This window comes from Bidens hawaiensis, unplaced genomic scaffold (genome assembly GCF_021521415.1).
Source record: "Bidens hawaiensis isolate Kalapana, Puna unplaced genomic scaffold, B.hawaiensis_p1.1 tig00009327_1, whole genome shotgun sequence".
NCBI classification, from domain to species: domain Eukaryota; kingdom Viridiplantae; phylum Streptophyta; class Magnoliopsida; order Asterales; family Asteraceae; genus Bidens; species Bidens hawaiensis.
The window spans coordinates 646,699-663,541 of NW_027491688.1; the positions used below are offsets into that span (position 1 = coordinate 646,699).

The following is a 16,843-nucleotide window of genomic DNA, read 5'->3' on the forward strand; positions in this document are numbered from 1 at the left end:
TCTTGGTCACTCGCTGGCCTCGGGACCGGAGTAACGTTAACCATCTTTCCAGAAGTTTTGAAAAAACTGAAAAGGAATAAGTTCTAGCTTTTATGCACGGATGGCGCCAATGAAGAAACACTAATCGTCCCCGGCAGACTACGGATAATCTGGGGGTTAAGTAGATGTTTCCCACGAGGGTTAGGTCCGGCAAAGATGGTTGTTCTTCCGATGACCTCCAAAACAGACACCGTGAGCTCGTCACTGAGAAGGGGGGGTACCTCCTTGTGACCACCCTCCGGCGTGAGAATCAGACTAGATTGCTCTTGAATATAAGTGTATATTAAGAGAAATAGCTAGAGAGAAGATGATAATATATGAAGATATAAGATCATAAGATAAGATACCGTTCCAAGGTGTTGGAGTATTTATAGCCGAATGTAGGTTTCCAAGCAGGTACAGCCGGCTGAATAGTATTCCTGTTCTACCAACTGTGGGCTACGCACGTGCCATGCTGGTGGTTGGTGGGTAGGCAGCGGCTGATAGTGACCAGGCCGGCTGTGTACTATTCCTTTTCCACCAACTGCAGGCTATGCACGTGCTACGACAGGTTGGTGAGTAGGCAGCGGCTGATAGTGACATTAAGTAGTAGAGCGTGCTGCTCGTCGTACTGTTGTCAGTGAGCTGTCGCAGCTTTGGTCAGATCTTTTGTCCATACCTTGGCAGGTACAGTACAAAAGATCCTCCGGTAGCGTACGGACTGGCTCATTTGGGCGGGAGTTTTCCCGGCTTTGGGCGGGAGTATTCCCGGCTTGCTCACTCCTTCTTCAGGTGACATTGCTGAATTATTTAAGAGTTAGTGCCTTGTGCGTGTAGCCTTGCTGCGCGGGTAGCCTTCCCTGATGGCTAGTATCTGTTGCTGCGGGAACAGGCGGAGTACGTCGACCACTGGGAGGCTTTTCCTGCGGGAACAGCTTGCGTACTGCGCGTAAGGACGTCACGTCTCTGAGCATGGTGGGTCCTGCGGATCCAGTTGGTTTTTGCGCAGACGTCTCTTCAAGGTGAGTTGCGAGTTTAGTCTTTGCGCAGACGTCCCTCTTGAAGGTGAGTCTTGCGGGTTCAACTGCGCAGACGTCCCTCTTTGAGGTGAGTCTTGCAGGTCCAACTGGGCTCTGCTGGGACCTACCTCTTCAGTTACCTTAATAAAAAATTTGAATTAAAAAACAAAACAAAACAGACAGCGCCTAGATTAATCCAATAGCCACCTAAAAAAATTCACCCGCCGTCTGGAAAAATTTACCAAACGCCTATATTTAAAAAGCCAGGCACATTGATGTATATGAAAAAAACAAAAAGCGGGAAATAATTATATAGAACCAATTGTGACACAACCCACATTGATGACAAGTATCCAAGGGCCACCCAGTCTCAAATGATTGCAGACACATGGTAGTCGCCCTGTACCCTACACACATGAGTCCAACCCTCTTTCTCTTTCTCACCACCATTTCAGTACTACTTTTACCCACACACACACTCTCTCTCTCTCAAACCACAACACTCACACACACAGATTCTTCTTCCATTTACAGCTTGGGAAGAAGCAAATTACCTGTGACTAGACTCACTACTCTATCTCTCTCTGTAATAATATATGCACACACTTACATTATATAACAACTATATATATACATACATATAATTTGAGAGAGATGGAAATGATGCCTGATGGTGGATCGGCTGCTGACGGCGGGAGGCGGAAGCCGTCGTGGAGAGAGAAGGAGAATAATCGGAGGAGAGAGAGGCGACGAAGAGCAATCGCGGCGAATATTTATAACGGATTGAGAGCTCAGGGGAATTATAATCTGCCTAAACATTGTGATAATAATGAGGTCCTCAAAGCACTTTGTAAAGAAGCTGGCTGGGTTGTTCTCCCTGATGGCACCACTTTTCGCAAGGTAATTAGGGTTTGTATTTAATTAATTTGGGATTTAGGGCTATTTATGTATCAGATCTGAATTGTGTTATGTATGTACAATATATTAATAATTACAGGGTTCTAGACCACCATTGCCATCAATTGAAACCGGAACTGTAAACACAACACCTTCTTCTTCACAGAGACCGAGCCCGATTCCGTCGTACCAATGCAGTCCGTCCTCCTCGTCTTTCCCGAGCCCGTCGAACATGGACTTGAACACCAGCCCGTTTGCGTATATGCATACTGCTATCCCGTCATCACTCCCGCCTCTGCGTATATCGAACAGTGCCCCGGTGACCCCGCCGCTTTCGTCGCCGACTTCGAAGTTTCCGAAGCCGAACAATTTTAACTGGGAGTCGTTTGCGAAGCAATCGATGTCGTCGTTTAATTTGCCGTTTCTGGCGTCGTCTGCGCCCACAAGCCCGACGAAGTACCAACGTTTCACGCCTGCGACTATACCTGAATGTGCCGAGAGTGATTGTTCTACTATTGATTCGTGCCAGTGGGTGAGGTTTAAGAACTATGAGCCTATGCTGACGAACCCGAACTCGCCTACGTTTAACCTGGTTAAGCCCATGGCTCAAGTGGCTATGTCCTGTGATGGTGGGTCTGATAAGGGGAAAGGGATGGAGTTTGAGTTTGAGAACAGGGGAGTGAAGGCGTGGGAAGGTGAGCGGATTCATGATGTCTGTTTGGATGATCTTGAGCTTACTCTTGGAAGTGGGAATGCTAAGATGTAATGTGTGGTTTGTAAGTTATTGTTGTCTGCCATTTTTTATAAAGGTCTAGAGGTTAGGATACCAGTGATTGTTGTTGATGATGCACATTGAACTAGCGGAAGTTATGAGATTTCGTTTCATGTTTGATCCGGCGATTGTAGTCTCATTTTGCATTTGTGAGAAACATGGTATCTCTTTGATGGTTTGATCTGAAAGTATCAATGGATCTTGTGTTCTTGCTTTTTTGTCAAAGTATGTTCATTTTTTTATTTCATTTGTGGTCTCAAGATAAGGTAGCTTTGAATTATTGAAAGTGTCCATTTGAATAATAATCAACGGATCATCTTTATTTTAGAAGTCTTAATTCTTATTAATGTATATAAAAAGAAATAGAAAAAAACTGTTCAAATCGTTAAAACCTGAATCAATAATCAAACAGATAGTAGTTATACCAACCAGCACAGCCAATCCAAACCAGTCAGTTTGATCTCTTCAAAACCATAGTTAGCTGTTCGGCCTGAATTTTGGTCAAAAACAACTTGTGTGACCAGTGACCTGAAGACATTACAAAATTCTCTTATATACAAATCAAAGAACTAATAATGACTTTAGAGCCAAAAGTCTCTCAGTTGTTCAATTGTTTGTATGTGTGTAACTAAAGTTTCCAAAAAAGACTAATCCTTATTATAGGCTCAATTCTCAGATTGCCTATACGACTTAACTTTGTCAAGCTCGTCGACAAGTCAACACGACTTGCCTGAGCTTATAGAGAAAAAGTATCATATGAAGACAATATCATTGAAGTTTGTCCTGATTAGATGGTTATTGATAACAGTATAAACATATTTTAGTCTATAAACGCGTATAATCAGGGCCTGTGCCATACGACACAACTACATTATAATATTTGCATTTCATCCACTAATAATAGTAAAATACTACACTACACTTGGCTATCCTGTATGCATTTACCAGAAGTAACATGGCATGTTTCTAGGACCAAAACATTCCCTGTAAGCATATGCCCCAATTAACATTAAACACACACATATATATGCATATACATACATAATATATAGTGAGAGAGACCCTAATGTCCATATCACATGAGACACAAACATGTTGCCTAATCAGGCAAAACAGCAGAGCATGTCTTATGTGTCCAACCACCTATAATGCAATAAACCAAAGAACCTTCTTAAGAACTCAAAGCATCAACACAAACCAAAACATTACATTGTATGTTTACAGAAACAAGCCAACAAAACACACCCAATTACACTAATATGAACATTCTTAATCTTAATCATGTCAAACTGCACACAATACATTAACGATTACCAACAGTTAGATAAGCTATGTTAACCCCTGATCTTGTCTGTTTCTTGTTTTACTTTTGCTTCTTTAGACACTGGTTTTAGAACCTTTTTAGCCATGCTATTGCACTCGGTGTCTCTAAAACATGATACAAGATGATCATTTACCATATCTGAGATTTGCATGAATGAATAGATGACGGTGGGACCCACACAACGAAAGCCTCGTTTCATCAAATCTTTGCTTATGAGTTCTGACTTTGGTGTTTTAGCTGGTACTTGACGTGCATAACGAAAACTGTTATTTATTGGCTTCTTGTTTACAAAGCGCCAGTAATAACTGCTGAAAGAACCAAACTCTTGCTGAATCTGCAAATAATGACATCATTTAATCAAACTTCTTGCTATGTTGACTTGGTCAATAAACAAAAGAAATTGTGAGTTTGTTTGATCTGTAACATGGTCCAATCCATTTGCATCCAAAGTCAATTGGGCCGATTTTAACCCAACCCAATCGGGCCATAGATAGACAAGTTCATACTATTAGTACCTTAAGCCATGCAATAGCATTCCCGATAATTGCCCGTAGTTTTTGTTCAGAAAGTAACAGGCTACCATTTTGGTTGGTTGATAATAACCAGTCTTCAGTTAACTTAGCAATGGAAGCTGGATCAAAGTTTTCAAGAAGTTTCCTGCAAGAAAAAGTAATTAATTAGGTGTTGACAGTGACACTAGGCATCAGTTTAAACATCAAAATTTGAATCCAGGGAAGACGAGTTTTTGATTTTTACCTGAATTTATCTCTTTTATACAGGATTTCTGGCCAAGTGAGTTCTGCAGATGCTTGTGACAAAACAAGCAGCTCAAATAATTTACTATCTTCATAAACTGGACCTCCCCATTCTTCATCATGAAAACAAACATGCAGTGGATCTACAAAAAATAATATAGAAGCAATTTAATCCACATCAATTTGCAACTTTCATAATATAACTAGTAGGATTCTCTAGTGCGATATCGGTTTAGTTGGTTAAGTATTGGCACTCTCTAAGTCGCAATAGCAACCGAAAGAGAAAAACAAAAAAATAAAAATAAACTTGTGGCATGCTCAAAGGATACCGATACGTGTTTTACATTGATAGTAAACCACGGTGCCGTGATAATGCCAATACTAGTACCGTTGTTCAGTCGCATATGGTATGGTTTGCCAAGGTATCGGCAATCGTATAGCTTATGATAAACAAAAATTACTCTAATTTGAATATAACTCCGTTTTCAACGAATTTACATTAACAAAAGTAAATTTAACACACTTTTAAAAAAAAGTTAATAGCACAAGTTATTAGAAAAAAATGAAAGACAAAGAAATGAATTAAAAGAAAATATTTATACCTGAGAATTGAGTGATCCAATCACAGCGTTTAAACGGAATCGTTAACACCATGACAGGAGCTTCATCTACTGGTAATTTCTTCTTATTAACACCGTTCCGTTTACGCTTGTCTACACTTTCCAAACCTACTATTTTCACAGAACTAGCATTAGAAGAAGACGATTTCGAAGAACATGAACTGTCAACAGATAAGTCATCCTTTCTAACAACAGTTTGCGGCGATCTCTTCGGCTTCGTTTCGGCGACAATCGTGTTGTTCTTCTTCAAGCTCAAGCTCTGGTCTTGTTTAATCTTCTCTCTGTTTCCAGCGGGTCCGAGTATTCTCCGAGATGCTGAATTATCAACCGAGACTGATAGAAGGTGATCAGTTGATTGAGACATTGGCGAATGACAATTTACACGAATGCAAAGTTAAGAGAATAGATCTGCAAATTAAGACCTAATTATGGAGTATTGAGATCTAAATAGGTCAGTTTAATCATGTGATTTTTGATTGTTAATGAAAGTGTATGTTAGAATCAATTAGGGTTTTAATTTTAAGAAAGAAAAAGAGAGAGTGGGTTTATGAAACACAAATTTGAAAATGACTTCAGCTGTCTAATATAGGGCGGGCTTTTATTTTCATTCTTATTTTTTTATTTTTTCTTTGTTTTGGTTACGTCATATATGCGTACTAAACCCCTAACCCATTTTTCATTTTTTTTATTTGTTATATAAATAAATAAATAAATAGATAACTTGTATCTCTAATTGATATATTTTCACCCCTTGTTTGTAGATAGATTGAGACCATTGGAAATATATAGACACAAGTCTTCTAATGATTTATACCACATATAATATAATATTTTGATCTCTCTCTTAGGTTTTAAAGTAATGAACTAATGATACTAATTTTTGTAGCTTATACAAATATCTTTTTGGCATCATTTGATTTAAAACTACGTGTATAACCTCTTAACAGATGGGCACAATCTAAAAAATGAAGATAAATTGTATGAGAAGAAACCTAAGATTCACATAATTCACTCATGCATAGTACTTGATAAAAATAAATTTGAGAAGAATACTATACAAAAAGTTTTAAGTTTGGAAGGTAGGCGATGTGTAGCATTCGGAATTTGTGGTAGTGGAGGGGTATCCTTTTACCGTTACGATAAAGTAAGTATCCAAAGCCCACCAAATAAAGTGACACACACAACACACACAACGGCTATAGTTATTAGTATACGACTTTAATTCCCATCTAACCTTCTTCTAACTTCACATCATATTGGCCCATTAGCAAACTATTCTTCAATATAAGAGTTAATGACTATTTTCGTCCCCGTGGTTTGCTACTTTCGTCACTTCAGTCTAAAATTTGTAATTTTGTCAATTTAGTCCTCAAAGTTTTAAATATTAGCCAATTACGTCCCATCCGTCTAACGGCATCCAGCTATGCCATTAGTTTAAGGGTATTTTTGTCTTTCTCCTTTTAATTTTGAGTTAATGGTCATCTTAGTCCCTGTGGTTTGATATTTTTGTCAATTCAGTCCAAAGTTTGAAAATTTGTCAATTTAATGTTCAGTTTAATTCAGTTTTTTTATTTTTTATTTTTTTTGTTTATAACCTTGAAGAGCATAATTAAAGCCCAAAACCATCAAGCAACCTCAAATACTGGTATGCATTTACTCTGTTGACAACATTAATCATACCCCCCTTTATATTTAGTTTCTAGACATTTTCTAAAATCTTCTCCATGATGGAATTCAATGGTAAAGTGGTCAAGGTAATTCCCTGAAACCGAATTGTACAGAAAAAACTAAAAATCGTTTCATTGATTAATGTATAATAGTTGATTACGACCCAGATTTTCGTTATGATATGTTAATCTCTAAACCCTAACTATTATGCATTCATCAAAGAATCGATTTTTAGTTTTTTCCGTACAATTCGGTTTCACGGAATTGCTTTGACCACTTTACCATTGAATTCCACAATGGGGGAGAGTTTAGGAACCGTCTAGAAACTAAATACAAGAGGAGAGAGTATGAATACTGTTGTCGACATAGTAAATGCAGACCTGTTTTGAGCTTGGATAATGCTCTATAGGGTTATAGACAAAAAAACCTGGATTAAATTGACAAAATTTCAAACTTTGTACTGAAGTGGCAAAAGTATCAAACTACAGGGACGAAAATGACCATTAACTCAAAAATAAAAAAAAGAAGACAAAAATACCCTTAAACTAACGGCATAGCTGGATGCCGTTAAACGGAGGGGACGTGATTGGCTAATATTTAAAACTATTAGGACTAAATTGACAAAATTAAAAATTTTAAACTGAAATGATGAAAGTAGCAAACCACGGGGACGAAAATGGCCATTAACTCTCAATATAATGAAACTTATTTCTATGTTTGGTTTTATCTTGATCATTAATCAATCCACGTAACTGTTTAGTGTTTAGATCACCAATATAAAAAATAAAAATAAAAATCATATCATCCTAATATTATCAATGTCATTTTCATGCACACACTTGACTAATTTTAGATTCTTAGCTTTAATCATTTTTAGTTGCTAAGGTTTAAAGCAATCATGATATTGTTTGGGAGTGGATTGTAGGTGTGTGGCTAGATTTAGAGACACTTATGTTATCGAACAACTTTTCGATTTTCTCAATATTGGTTTCCTTTGAATTAACAATTTTATAACAAGCAAAAAAAACATAAAATGTCTACCTAGGCACTCCATACATGTGATCAAATGATAAAAGACCATCACCAACTACCTAAATTAGAATTAGGTTTAATAACCAATTTGAGATGAAAGTTCATATTCAAGTTAAATCTTTTTAATTCGCTACCAAAAGCTTTTGTTTAAACTTAGACCAAAGTTTGTCTCCTAGTTTGACCCTCCAAAGTTTTTTCTTTTCTTTTGGTTTTTTTTATCTGTGTTAAAGTTTGGTTCTTTATATTTTGATCACCATAATTTGTTTTTTTTTACTTTGCCACAACAATCATATTCTTTTAACTTTTGACATAAAAGTTTTGTGAATTTACAATTTTTACACAATACTTTCAAACTTAGAAAAATTGTTATTTTGACTTTTGTCGCCACAAATTTGCCCTTAAAACTTTTGCCATCAAAATTTAACACATTTACATGTCTGACACAAAAATTTTTACGTTTCAAATTTGGTGACAAAACATTTATACTTTTACAAATGCACAAAACCTTTATTTAGTCTTTTAACTTTATCACAAAGATTTGCGACTTTTCAAATTGGTCACGATTTTTTTCGTTCTAATGACATCTTTTCACTTTCAGTTTTGGTCACAACATATACTTTATTAACCGTATCATAAAGAATCGATATCGACCAGATTACCATTATGTCCCACCATTACACGATGGCTTAAAGCAGCTATAGAGATTGGGTTTGGATCATTTCAAGTTTCCATCCACTTGTAAACAACAATCTTTTGCGAATCAAATTTGAGCCGCGTGGATTCTTCTAGTTACTATTATTATTCAAATAAAACATTTTAACTACAGCAAAAAATATTATACCTAAGTCAAAGTCAATAAACAACCCCTGAATCTGAATCTAAATATTACCGAATCAACATCCAACAACGCCGTCGTATCCACCACCACCTCCACCTCCACCGGCCACCACCATGGAATCCAATCAATCAAAACCAAAACCCACCAAACCCACTCGTGACTTCCTGATCCACCTGGAAGCCTACCTGGCGAAACGCGACGGCGTCGACAAGCTCCTCAAAATCTCCCGTTACGCCACCAAAATCATCCTCTCGTCCAACCTCATCTCCACCACCCACCCGTCCCACCACCGCCTCAAGTCCTTCGAATCCAGCGTCGGACTCAGCCGCAAAGCCTTCCGCCTCGGCAAATTCATCCAAGACATCAACTCATTCCGATCAGCCAAACTCGACTCTGTACAAGATATCATACTAGCAGTTATTGCCTACGGCGGTGAAGGTTTGTATTACTTCGTTGAGCAGTTTGTTTGGTTAGCGAAAACCGGGCTGATTGATGTTAATGTTAAACACTTGCAAAAGGTTGGTGCGTGGGCAGAGTTGGTTGGGTATGTTGGGAGTATTAGTTTCAAAGTTAGGGATTTGAAGGGGATTTTGGAAGACGAATCAAGGTTGGTTTCGAGTGTTGAGATTTCGAAAACTGGAGAGGAGAAGTTGAAGAAGTTGAGGGAGAAGAAGTTGATGAAGAGGCTGTCGTTGGTGCAGGATTTGGCGGATGGGTTGATGGCGGTGGCCGATGTCAGAGATGGTAAGGGGAGGCTTTCCGGGCCGTTATTGCTGGCGTCGGCTGGGATGGTGTCCGCGGTTATTAGCACGCATAAGAATTGGTTGTCTTGCTGATGACAGACGGTGATCGTTGATAAAGGTACAGTTTTTGCGATTGGATTTCTTGTTTCGTTATAATATGTCTAGACTATACGCAAGAGCAATGAAAGGATTCATAAATACTGTTGAATTATCTCGGATTTTGCTGGTGAATTACACGCAATTTAAAGATAAAAACACCATGATGTTAGATTAAGCATCTGATATAACAAACAGAGGAAGGAAATGAAATTAACGGTAGAATTTGAAAAACGAAACTCCTGCATCAGAAGAATAAAACCAATAGGTGAAAACAATTTATTAAAAGTCTTGAAAGAAGTCCAAGTCGCAAAGCATACAAGAAAAGCAACCGCCGTAACCCAAACACCAAAAGACACTTTATACTAGTTGGTACTAATACACCTTACAAGAATTGACAACCCGAACGCCGAAAGACACTTTATACTAGTTGGTACAGATACACCTTAGGCTGCACGGTATATTTGTTCTCACTATATGAGGTTTTCTCTGGTCGCTCTACTACTCAAAGCTGTGTGAAACTCTTGTATGCGTAAGGTCCCGGAAGAGACAGGCTGACTCGGGCCTGATGTACGCATCCTTACTCTGCAATTATACAAGAGACTGTTTTCACGACTCAAATATGTAATAGTGGCCACATGACAATCTACTCAAATGTGGGTATCTTACACATCGTTCAAACACCTAATTTTAAAACCAACTTGATTACACCCCCCATAAACATCAGTTTCAAATATCACAAAAGTATTATGGTACAATCATGTCCATATATGATAACAATCAAGAATGCAGCACTATCATAAAAAAATCGTTTTTGCAAAAGAAAAGACACAAAAAGATAATAAAATTTCCAATTTTGTCTGATGAAAAGTCGTTTTATTTATCCATATAACATTATTACACAAGATGTAACTTATAATGCTTATTGTTATAGGTATTTGTACAACTCAAGTTGTATACAGCTAATAATTTTTTTTCTTCAAATCTTGAAGAAACCCTTGACCATACCCTTGACTCGGCGTTTAGGCGATCCAACACTAGCATTATATGCTTCATCTTTATCGCTCGAACTCATCTTTTTGGCGTCGATTTTTTTCTTACCATTCGTTTCCATGTTCTCTTTAGTTCCAGCATCTTCGTAGCCTAAATCCGTATAGTGGTGGTGGTGGTGGTGGTGGTTTTTAGCAGGGTTTAGCGTGCTCGAACCAGTTCGAACAAACTTGTGACTTCTGAAATTATTATCGACGAAATCATCACTTGTTCTTGGTGAATCATAAGTCTCACCGAAAACCAGCATATCAACAGATGCAGTCGGAGAAATCGTGGATTCCTCCCACGCCTTTACTCTAGAACCACTATAACTGTATCTCGTCCACACCGGGGGTCCACCAAATACGTCTTCAAAGTCAATGTCATTGTCAGACTTTCTTACAATCGCCGTTGGCTGATTCATAGTAGAAGAGCTCGCTTCATTATCGAACGATCTCCTTGAAAGACCGTATCGCAGATTAAGACTGGCTTTCTCCATTCACTTAAGTTGAATCAAAATAGGAAATTGGTGACTTGTTGATACTAGTAGCATTGAGATTATGATGACTAAATGGAAAACTAGTGTGGGGTATGTATGTATGTATGAATAGCTATGGAAGCCACACAAGATCATTTAGGTGCTGTTTGTTTTTGCAGACATAAACTGTCTGTAAGCTGATTTCATCTGTTTTTATAACTGCAGCTGAAGATGTGGTCTGAAGCTCTGTAAGCTGAAAAAATAAGACTGTTTGTTTTTATAAGTTAACACTGTCTGCATAAACTGAAAATACAAACACATTAATTAATAAATTATTTATTAATTCATTAATATCACCAAGAAAGGGAAGTACAAGGAGTTCCAGAAGACGATGTAGAAGAAACTCCATTGTTACTATTCGAATCACCACCGCCACAAACGTCTTCGTCGTCGCCAGAAGACGTCTCCTCCGTCTCCAACCGTGACGGCGACGTGTCCGGCGTCTCAAACGGCGTATTTCCGGCGACCCTACTCTTTCTCCCGTTTTCCTCACCGTTGTACACCGGATTCGAAATGGATGGGTGGCATGGGCGATTAATCCCATCGGGACCGGAATGGCGGGGGCTCAATCGTTTATCGCGTTCAAGGGTTCCAACGGATCGATGACGGTGAAGACGTATAATATTAGCTCCTACTCGTCAATTGTTGAAGGGAAGATTGCGTTTGAAGTGCCGGAGGCTAGTGCTGAGTTTTCTGGTGGGGTGATGAGGATTTTTGCGACGATGAAGTTGCCAGAGGCGATGACGGAGGTGAATCGTATCTGGCCGGAGTTTATGGGATGCTTATTGTTGTTTTTGGATGGTTGGAGAGGAGGCAGCAGGAGAGCAGGTAGGGTGAAGATGTGTGAAGCAATAATTTTTAGCTTCTTTTTTAAGATAAAAGAAGCTGATTTCAGATCTTATCTTAAAAAAAAAACAAACAGTCTTCATGGGTGATGTCTGCGCGCCTGCAGACATCACCTTAGTGTTTCTGGTGGTGAGATTGTCTACAATTAAATATGAATTGCCAACGGCATTACATTAAATATACTCAAACGTGGCACCAGAAAAATACACTAAACAGCTTTTCGTTTTCCCCTCGATTATTATTATTATTATTATTATTATTATTATTATTATTATTTTTGAGCTGAGCTTGACTAGGCTCAGGCTCGTCTACTTATGTTTAAGTGCTGCATATATGCTTTTGTAAAGCATCCGCTTATTGTTGTAAAATATACATAAAAAAAACACGTGAAACAAAAACAAATTTAGAGACCAATGGGAGAAATATGAGAACAAACTCCCAAGGACAGAACCGAAAACCTGTTGCATTACCATGCATGCAAAACGACCTAACTATGATCCTTCATCTTACGATTCCTGCATACTTTGTCAATCTCATAACCGACTTTACCGATCCTATCTTGAACTCACGCTTGTAAAACATCGGTTAAGAGAATACTATATTTTGCTGTTCTCCACTACATCGAAGTATTCGACCCATTAATGCAACTAAGATATATATAAAAAGGGAAACACCCTTATGGTCTGGGTCTGTTGGTGGCGAGGTTGGAAGAATCTAGGACTCATCTATACTACAACTGTCCCAGTGGAAACCACTTCGAGTTCGAAGCTTTTGTGACCGGGTCCCGCTCACAAGCGGTGAAAACATACCTGGAACACATGTTTGAGTTTTTATTTGAATGGTGGGAAACTTTTAGACTCTTGATAAACTTTTATATGGTGGTCTGGGAATCTTTCAGTCTTGATTCAATCTATTAAGTTTCAAATGAAGTTTTAACTCTTTTTAAAGGTTGGAAAACTGAAGAGACGAGTCGGATCAGGTAGCATGTCTTGACTACTCGTCTCAAGAGGAGTCTAATTTGTTGAGAACATCTTTTGACTCGAACTGAATTAATATATTTACACAAAGTCTTGTTTTGACCCAAACACATTTTGACCACCAACCCGTTTCGACCTGATCCGTTCATTTTGCCAACCTTAGATAGAAACCCAACAAATCAAACAAGCCTGGTTTCAAGGAGATCAAAGTCTTTTCGATCCCTTTTTGTCAGATGTGATGAGTAGTGTTTTTATAGAGGTAAGGTACCAAAAAGACCCAAATACCCTTAAGTACCACCCGCGGATCACAGAGAATCCTCTTATAAGCCACCCGCGGGACACATGGGTCACCCGCATATCACGATAGAGGATGAACGTCCTCGTAGCACGCGCTGAAGCATCCGGGCGTCCTCAGAAGTCGTCCGCAGGACAAGACATTTGTCCGCATAGCAATTGGAGGACAGTGCCTGCGGGCCAGCTATCACCATTCAAGTACTCTCTAGAAGAAGGCTCATGATTTTTACTTAGGGAATACGTGACACACTAACCAATGAAAAAAGGACACCTGGCCAGGTTGTTATAACCGTGCACATGGTCAGGGTGCGATCCATCCTATCAGCTGGTGAAACGTGTCCAGGTTGTTATACCCAAGCACATGGGACGTATAGCCCAACCTATCACAAGAAGACACGTGTCCAGGCGGTTATCAAAGATCTTCTAGAAGAGGACAGCTGTCCCAATCATCTTCCATCATCCTTCGGCTATAAATACCTTGTCAAACGGTATGAGGTATTCATTCACTCACCCACATTCTGACTACACTTAGTCTTTACATTTCAGTACTTTCTCCATTTACGAACGTTACTGATTCTCACGCCGGAGGGTGGTTACAGGAAGACCTCTCCTCTTGTCCTTCCTGTAACAAGACTCACGGTGTCTGTTTTGCAGGTTCCGGTCATTGGACTTTAGGAAGCCTTACTCATATCGTGGTAGTAGTTATTGTATTGTACCCTGTGGACTTATTGGATCCAGGACCCATACCCGGAGAGTAGATCCGTGTTTCTTCAGTTTTAAATGGACGTGTTGTTGGGAGAGATGAAACCAAAGATATATAAATGCTTTTATTTTCTTCGTTTTTATATATATTTATGGTTATGAACGTATATGGGGTTTGAAACCAAGTAAACTAGCCAGCATAATATAAAGAGATGAGCGAAGTGTAACATAACGTAATTCTTACATAGCTTTCTCATACACATGAACTAAAGCATGCATCAGTATTTATTCAGATGTTTACAACAGCTGTAAACAAACATAACTGATATAGCTCCTCTACTCTAGTAAAAGCTTAATAGTAACCAGAGCTTGGGGATATTGTTATCTAGAGTGGGTTTGTAAATGATTGATACTTGATATATATCAATCAAGCGCTATCATGATACACTTTAAGGGATGGATGAGGGGTGAGAAGGACCTCCAACGGCGTTGCTTTGCTGGCAGTTATTCCCGAGCTTTCACTCATATCAATTGGTTCATTCGATGGTTTGTATATCACAAACTGTTGAATCACATTGGCTAATGTTAAACGCAAAATCTGTAAGGAAAAAGAAACTCCAGGGCACATTCTTCTACCACTACCAAATGGAAGCAGTTCAAAATGTTTTCCTTTAAGATCAATATACTTTTGACCAGTCAAGAATCTTTCTGGCTTAAACTCACATGGATCTGACCATATATTTGGATCTCGATGGATTTTCCAAAGATTTACTAACAAGCGTGTGCCTTTCGGGATGTTGTAGCCACTTACGATGCAATCCTCCACGGACTCATGAGGAACAGAGAGAGGTCCGGCTGGGTACAAACGCAATGTTTCTTTGATAATGGCGTCGAGGTAAGGTAAGTTGCTTATGTCGGAGTCATCCACCAGTCTGTTTCTTCCAACATGTTCATTAATTTCATTTTGGGCGGTACTTAACGCATTTGGATTATTTAGTAGCAAAGATAAAGCCCATGTTAAAGTCACAGCTGTCGTGTCTGAACCAGCAATTATTATTGACTGCACAATTGCAAATAGGTGTAAATAAGCCAACACGTTTGTTAATTCGTGCGATACTCAATATCAAATCGCAAAACTCGAATTCAACCGAGGTTAAACGATTAAGCTTGTTTAAGGTACAAACTTAGGCTTCACTTAACCCTGCTAGCAATCCCAAATTAACGAGCATTTAACTTTAATAATGTTTATATAATAACTATTATTATATGTAAAACTATGGTAAAAAGAACTAAATAAAATATATTATTTTATAAATAGAAGTATAATTATAAATACGAATAAAAAATAGTTACGAATGTATATAAACTAATTTTTAAATAATAAACAAGCTAGCTCGAGCTTGAAAACTACTCACGAGTCAAACTCAAACTTGAAAAAAATACTCACGAGCTGAGTTTGAGCTTTAAAATTAAAGGTCAAAACAAGGCAAGCTCGAACTTAAACTAGCATATGCTCGGCTCATCTTGTTTGCACGCATAGTTGCTAATGTTTTTAGATTTGATTGCATGTCACGTGAATGAGATAATGATGCAGCAATTGATGGGTTAATAGAGTTTACCAAACATGTGGCTTTGATAATTGTATCATGGTCATAACCAGGGAAATCCTCTTTAGATGAGTCTTGTAAAACCGAAATGAGCCCATCCATGAATACTTGGTCGACTTCTTGTTGTTCCTCCCCGCTCGTACGCTTATTTAACCATCCTTCGATGATGCTATCCATCTCTTTAGCTGTCATCTTCATTTCCTTCTCGTATCCTCCTAGATCCAAACCATTCGTAAACGGAATGAAATCCGACACCACGAACGCGCCTAACAACTCCATGAATCTCCTCACCGCATTCTGAAACCGAACTCCTTCTTCATCGCTGGCCTGAAACCTCTTCCCCGAAACAATCCTAACCAGAACATTAAACACCAAGTTTCCAAACCATTGTTTCATATCTCCCTTTACCATATTATCTGAACCTTCACTATCTTTGTTCATTAGCCACGTGTCATATATATCCTTCATCGCTACCACGCCGCTACTCACAACCAGAACATCGTGAACACCGAGCTTGATGGTAAAGATAGGGCCGTATTCATCTGCCATGTCGCCTAAAACATGTTGAGGTAGTCGAGATCCGCCTAGAAGGTGCAGGTGTCCGATTATAGGCCATGCACCCTTTGCTTGAGGCGCGGCTCGGTTATTTACCTTCTTTGAGCTCCTCAAGATCTGCAGTAGGGAAGCTATTACAAAAACAACAAGAATGGATGTTACGGTTGGAGAAAATGAGAGAATACCTAACTCCATGATTTTTTTTAGACACAGAATTATGAAAATGATTATTCTTTTTCAGTTAGTTTTAGGAGTATAAAGTCAAGTGTCTAACCAATTGTTGCCAACTTTATATTTGCAACCACTTACGTTCACAAAAGCATTTGTCACACGCCTCGTTGTCGTCTATTTTTGACCATGCTTGTCTTATCACAAAAGCCCCATTAATCACGCATTCATGCCCCCAACTAAGTGATGGGACACTAGACTAGGCGCTAGGGGTGTTAATCGTGTCGGGTTATCGGGTTGGTGGTGTTAAGATTCTTCAACCCTAGCTCAACCCATATTTTTATT

The 16,843-nt window shown here is 38.7% G+C and overlaps 2 protein-coding genes and 2 pseudogenes across 3 annotated transcripts; 2 read left to right on the forward strand and 2 right to left on the reverse strand.

Moving 5' to 3' along the window:
* The first annotated feature begins 1,633 nt into the window (after positions 1-1,633).
* LOC143532029 (protein BRASSINAZOLE-RESISTANT 1-like) lies at positions 1,634-3,080 on the forward strand. The gene is made up of 2 exons (XM_077027186.1): positions 1,634-1,937; positions 2,035-3,080. Exons 1-2 carry the CDS (start codon positions 1,692-1,694, stop codon positions 2,698-2,700), a joined length of 912 nt encoding a protein of 303 aa, XP_076883301.1. The 5' UTR covers positions 1,634-1,691; the 3' UTR covers positions 2,701-3,080.
* Positions 3,081-3,955: 875 nt separating this feature from the next.
* On the reverse strand, positions 3,956-5,871 carry LOC143532028 (uncharacterized). Its single transcript, XM_077027185.1, has 4 exons — positions 5,388-5,871; positions 4,787-4,928; positions 4,546-4,687; positions 3,956-4,364 (listed from the first exon to the last, which is right to left on the reverse strand). Exons 1-4 carry the CDS (start codon positions 5,767-5,769, stop codon positions 4,041-4,043), a joined length of 990 nt encoding a protein of 329 aa, XP_076883300.1. The 5' UTR covers positions 5,770-5,871; the 3' UTR covers positions 3,956-4,040.
* Positions 5,872-8,955: 3,084 nt separating this feature from the next.
* On the forward strand, positions 8,956-9,798 carry LOC143532018 (peroxisomal membrane protein 11A pseudogene; annotated as a pseudogene).
* A 4,628-nt stretch (positions 9,799-14,426) lies between these two features.
* LOC143531989 (cytochrome P450 CYP82D47 pseudogene) lies at positions 14,427-16,525 on the reverse strand (annotated as a pseudogene). Its single transcript, XR_013135101.1, has 2 exons — positions 15,788-16,525; positions 14,427-15,228 (listed from the first exon to the last, which is right to left on the reverse strand). The product of XR_013135101.1 is annotated as a cytochrome P450 CYP82D47 pseudogene (transcript).
* Positions 16,526-16,843: the final 318 nt, after the last annotated feature.

Excerpts from the sequence above, each read along its gene's own strand:
- LOC143532028 (XM_077027185.1), bottom strand. The coding sequence starts at position 5,769 with ATGTCTCAATCAACTGATCACCTTCTATCAGTCTCGGTTGATAATTCA. Across the intron at positions 4,688-4,786 it reads TATAAAAGAGATAAATTCAG|GAAACTTCTTGAAAACTTTG; the intron begins GTAAAAATCAAA and ends TTTTTCTTGCAG. Across the intron at positions 4,365-4,545 it reads ATGCTATTGCATGGCTTAAG|ATTCAGCAAGAGTTTGGTTC; the intron begins GTACTAATAGTA and ends CATTATTTGCAG.
- LOC143532029 (XM_077027186.1), top strand. The coding sequence starts at position 1,692 with ATGGAAATGATGCCTGATGGTGGATCGGCTGCTGACGGCGGGAGGCGG. Across the intron at positions 1,938-2,034 it reads ATGGCACCACTTTTCGCAAG|GGTTCTAGACCACCATTGCC; the intron begins GTAATTAGGGTT and ends TAATAATTACAG.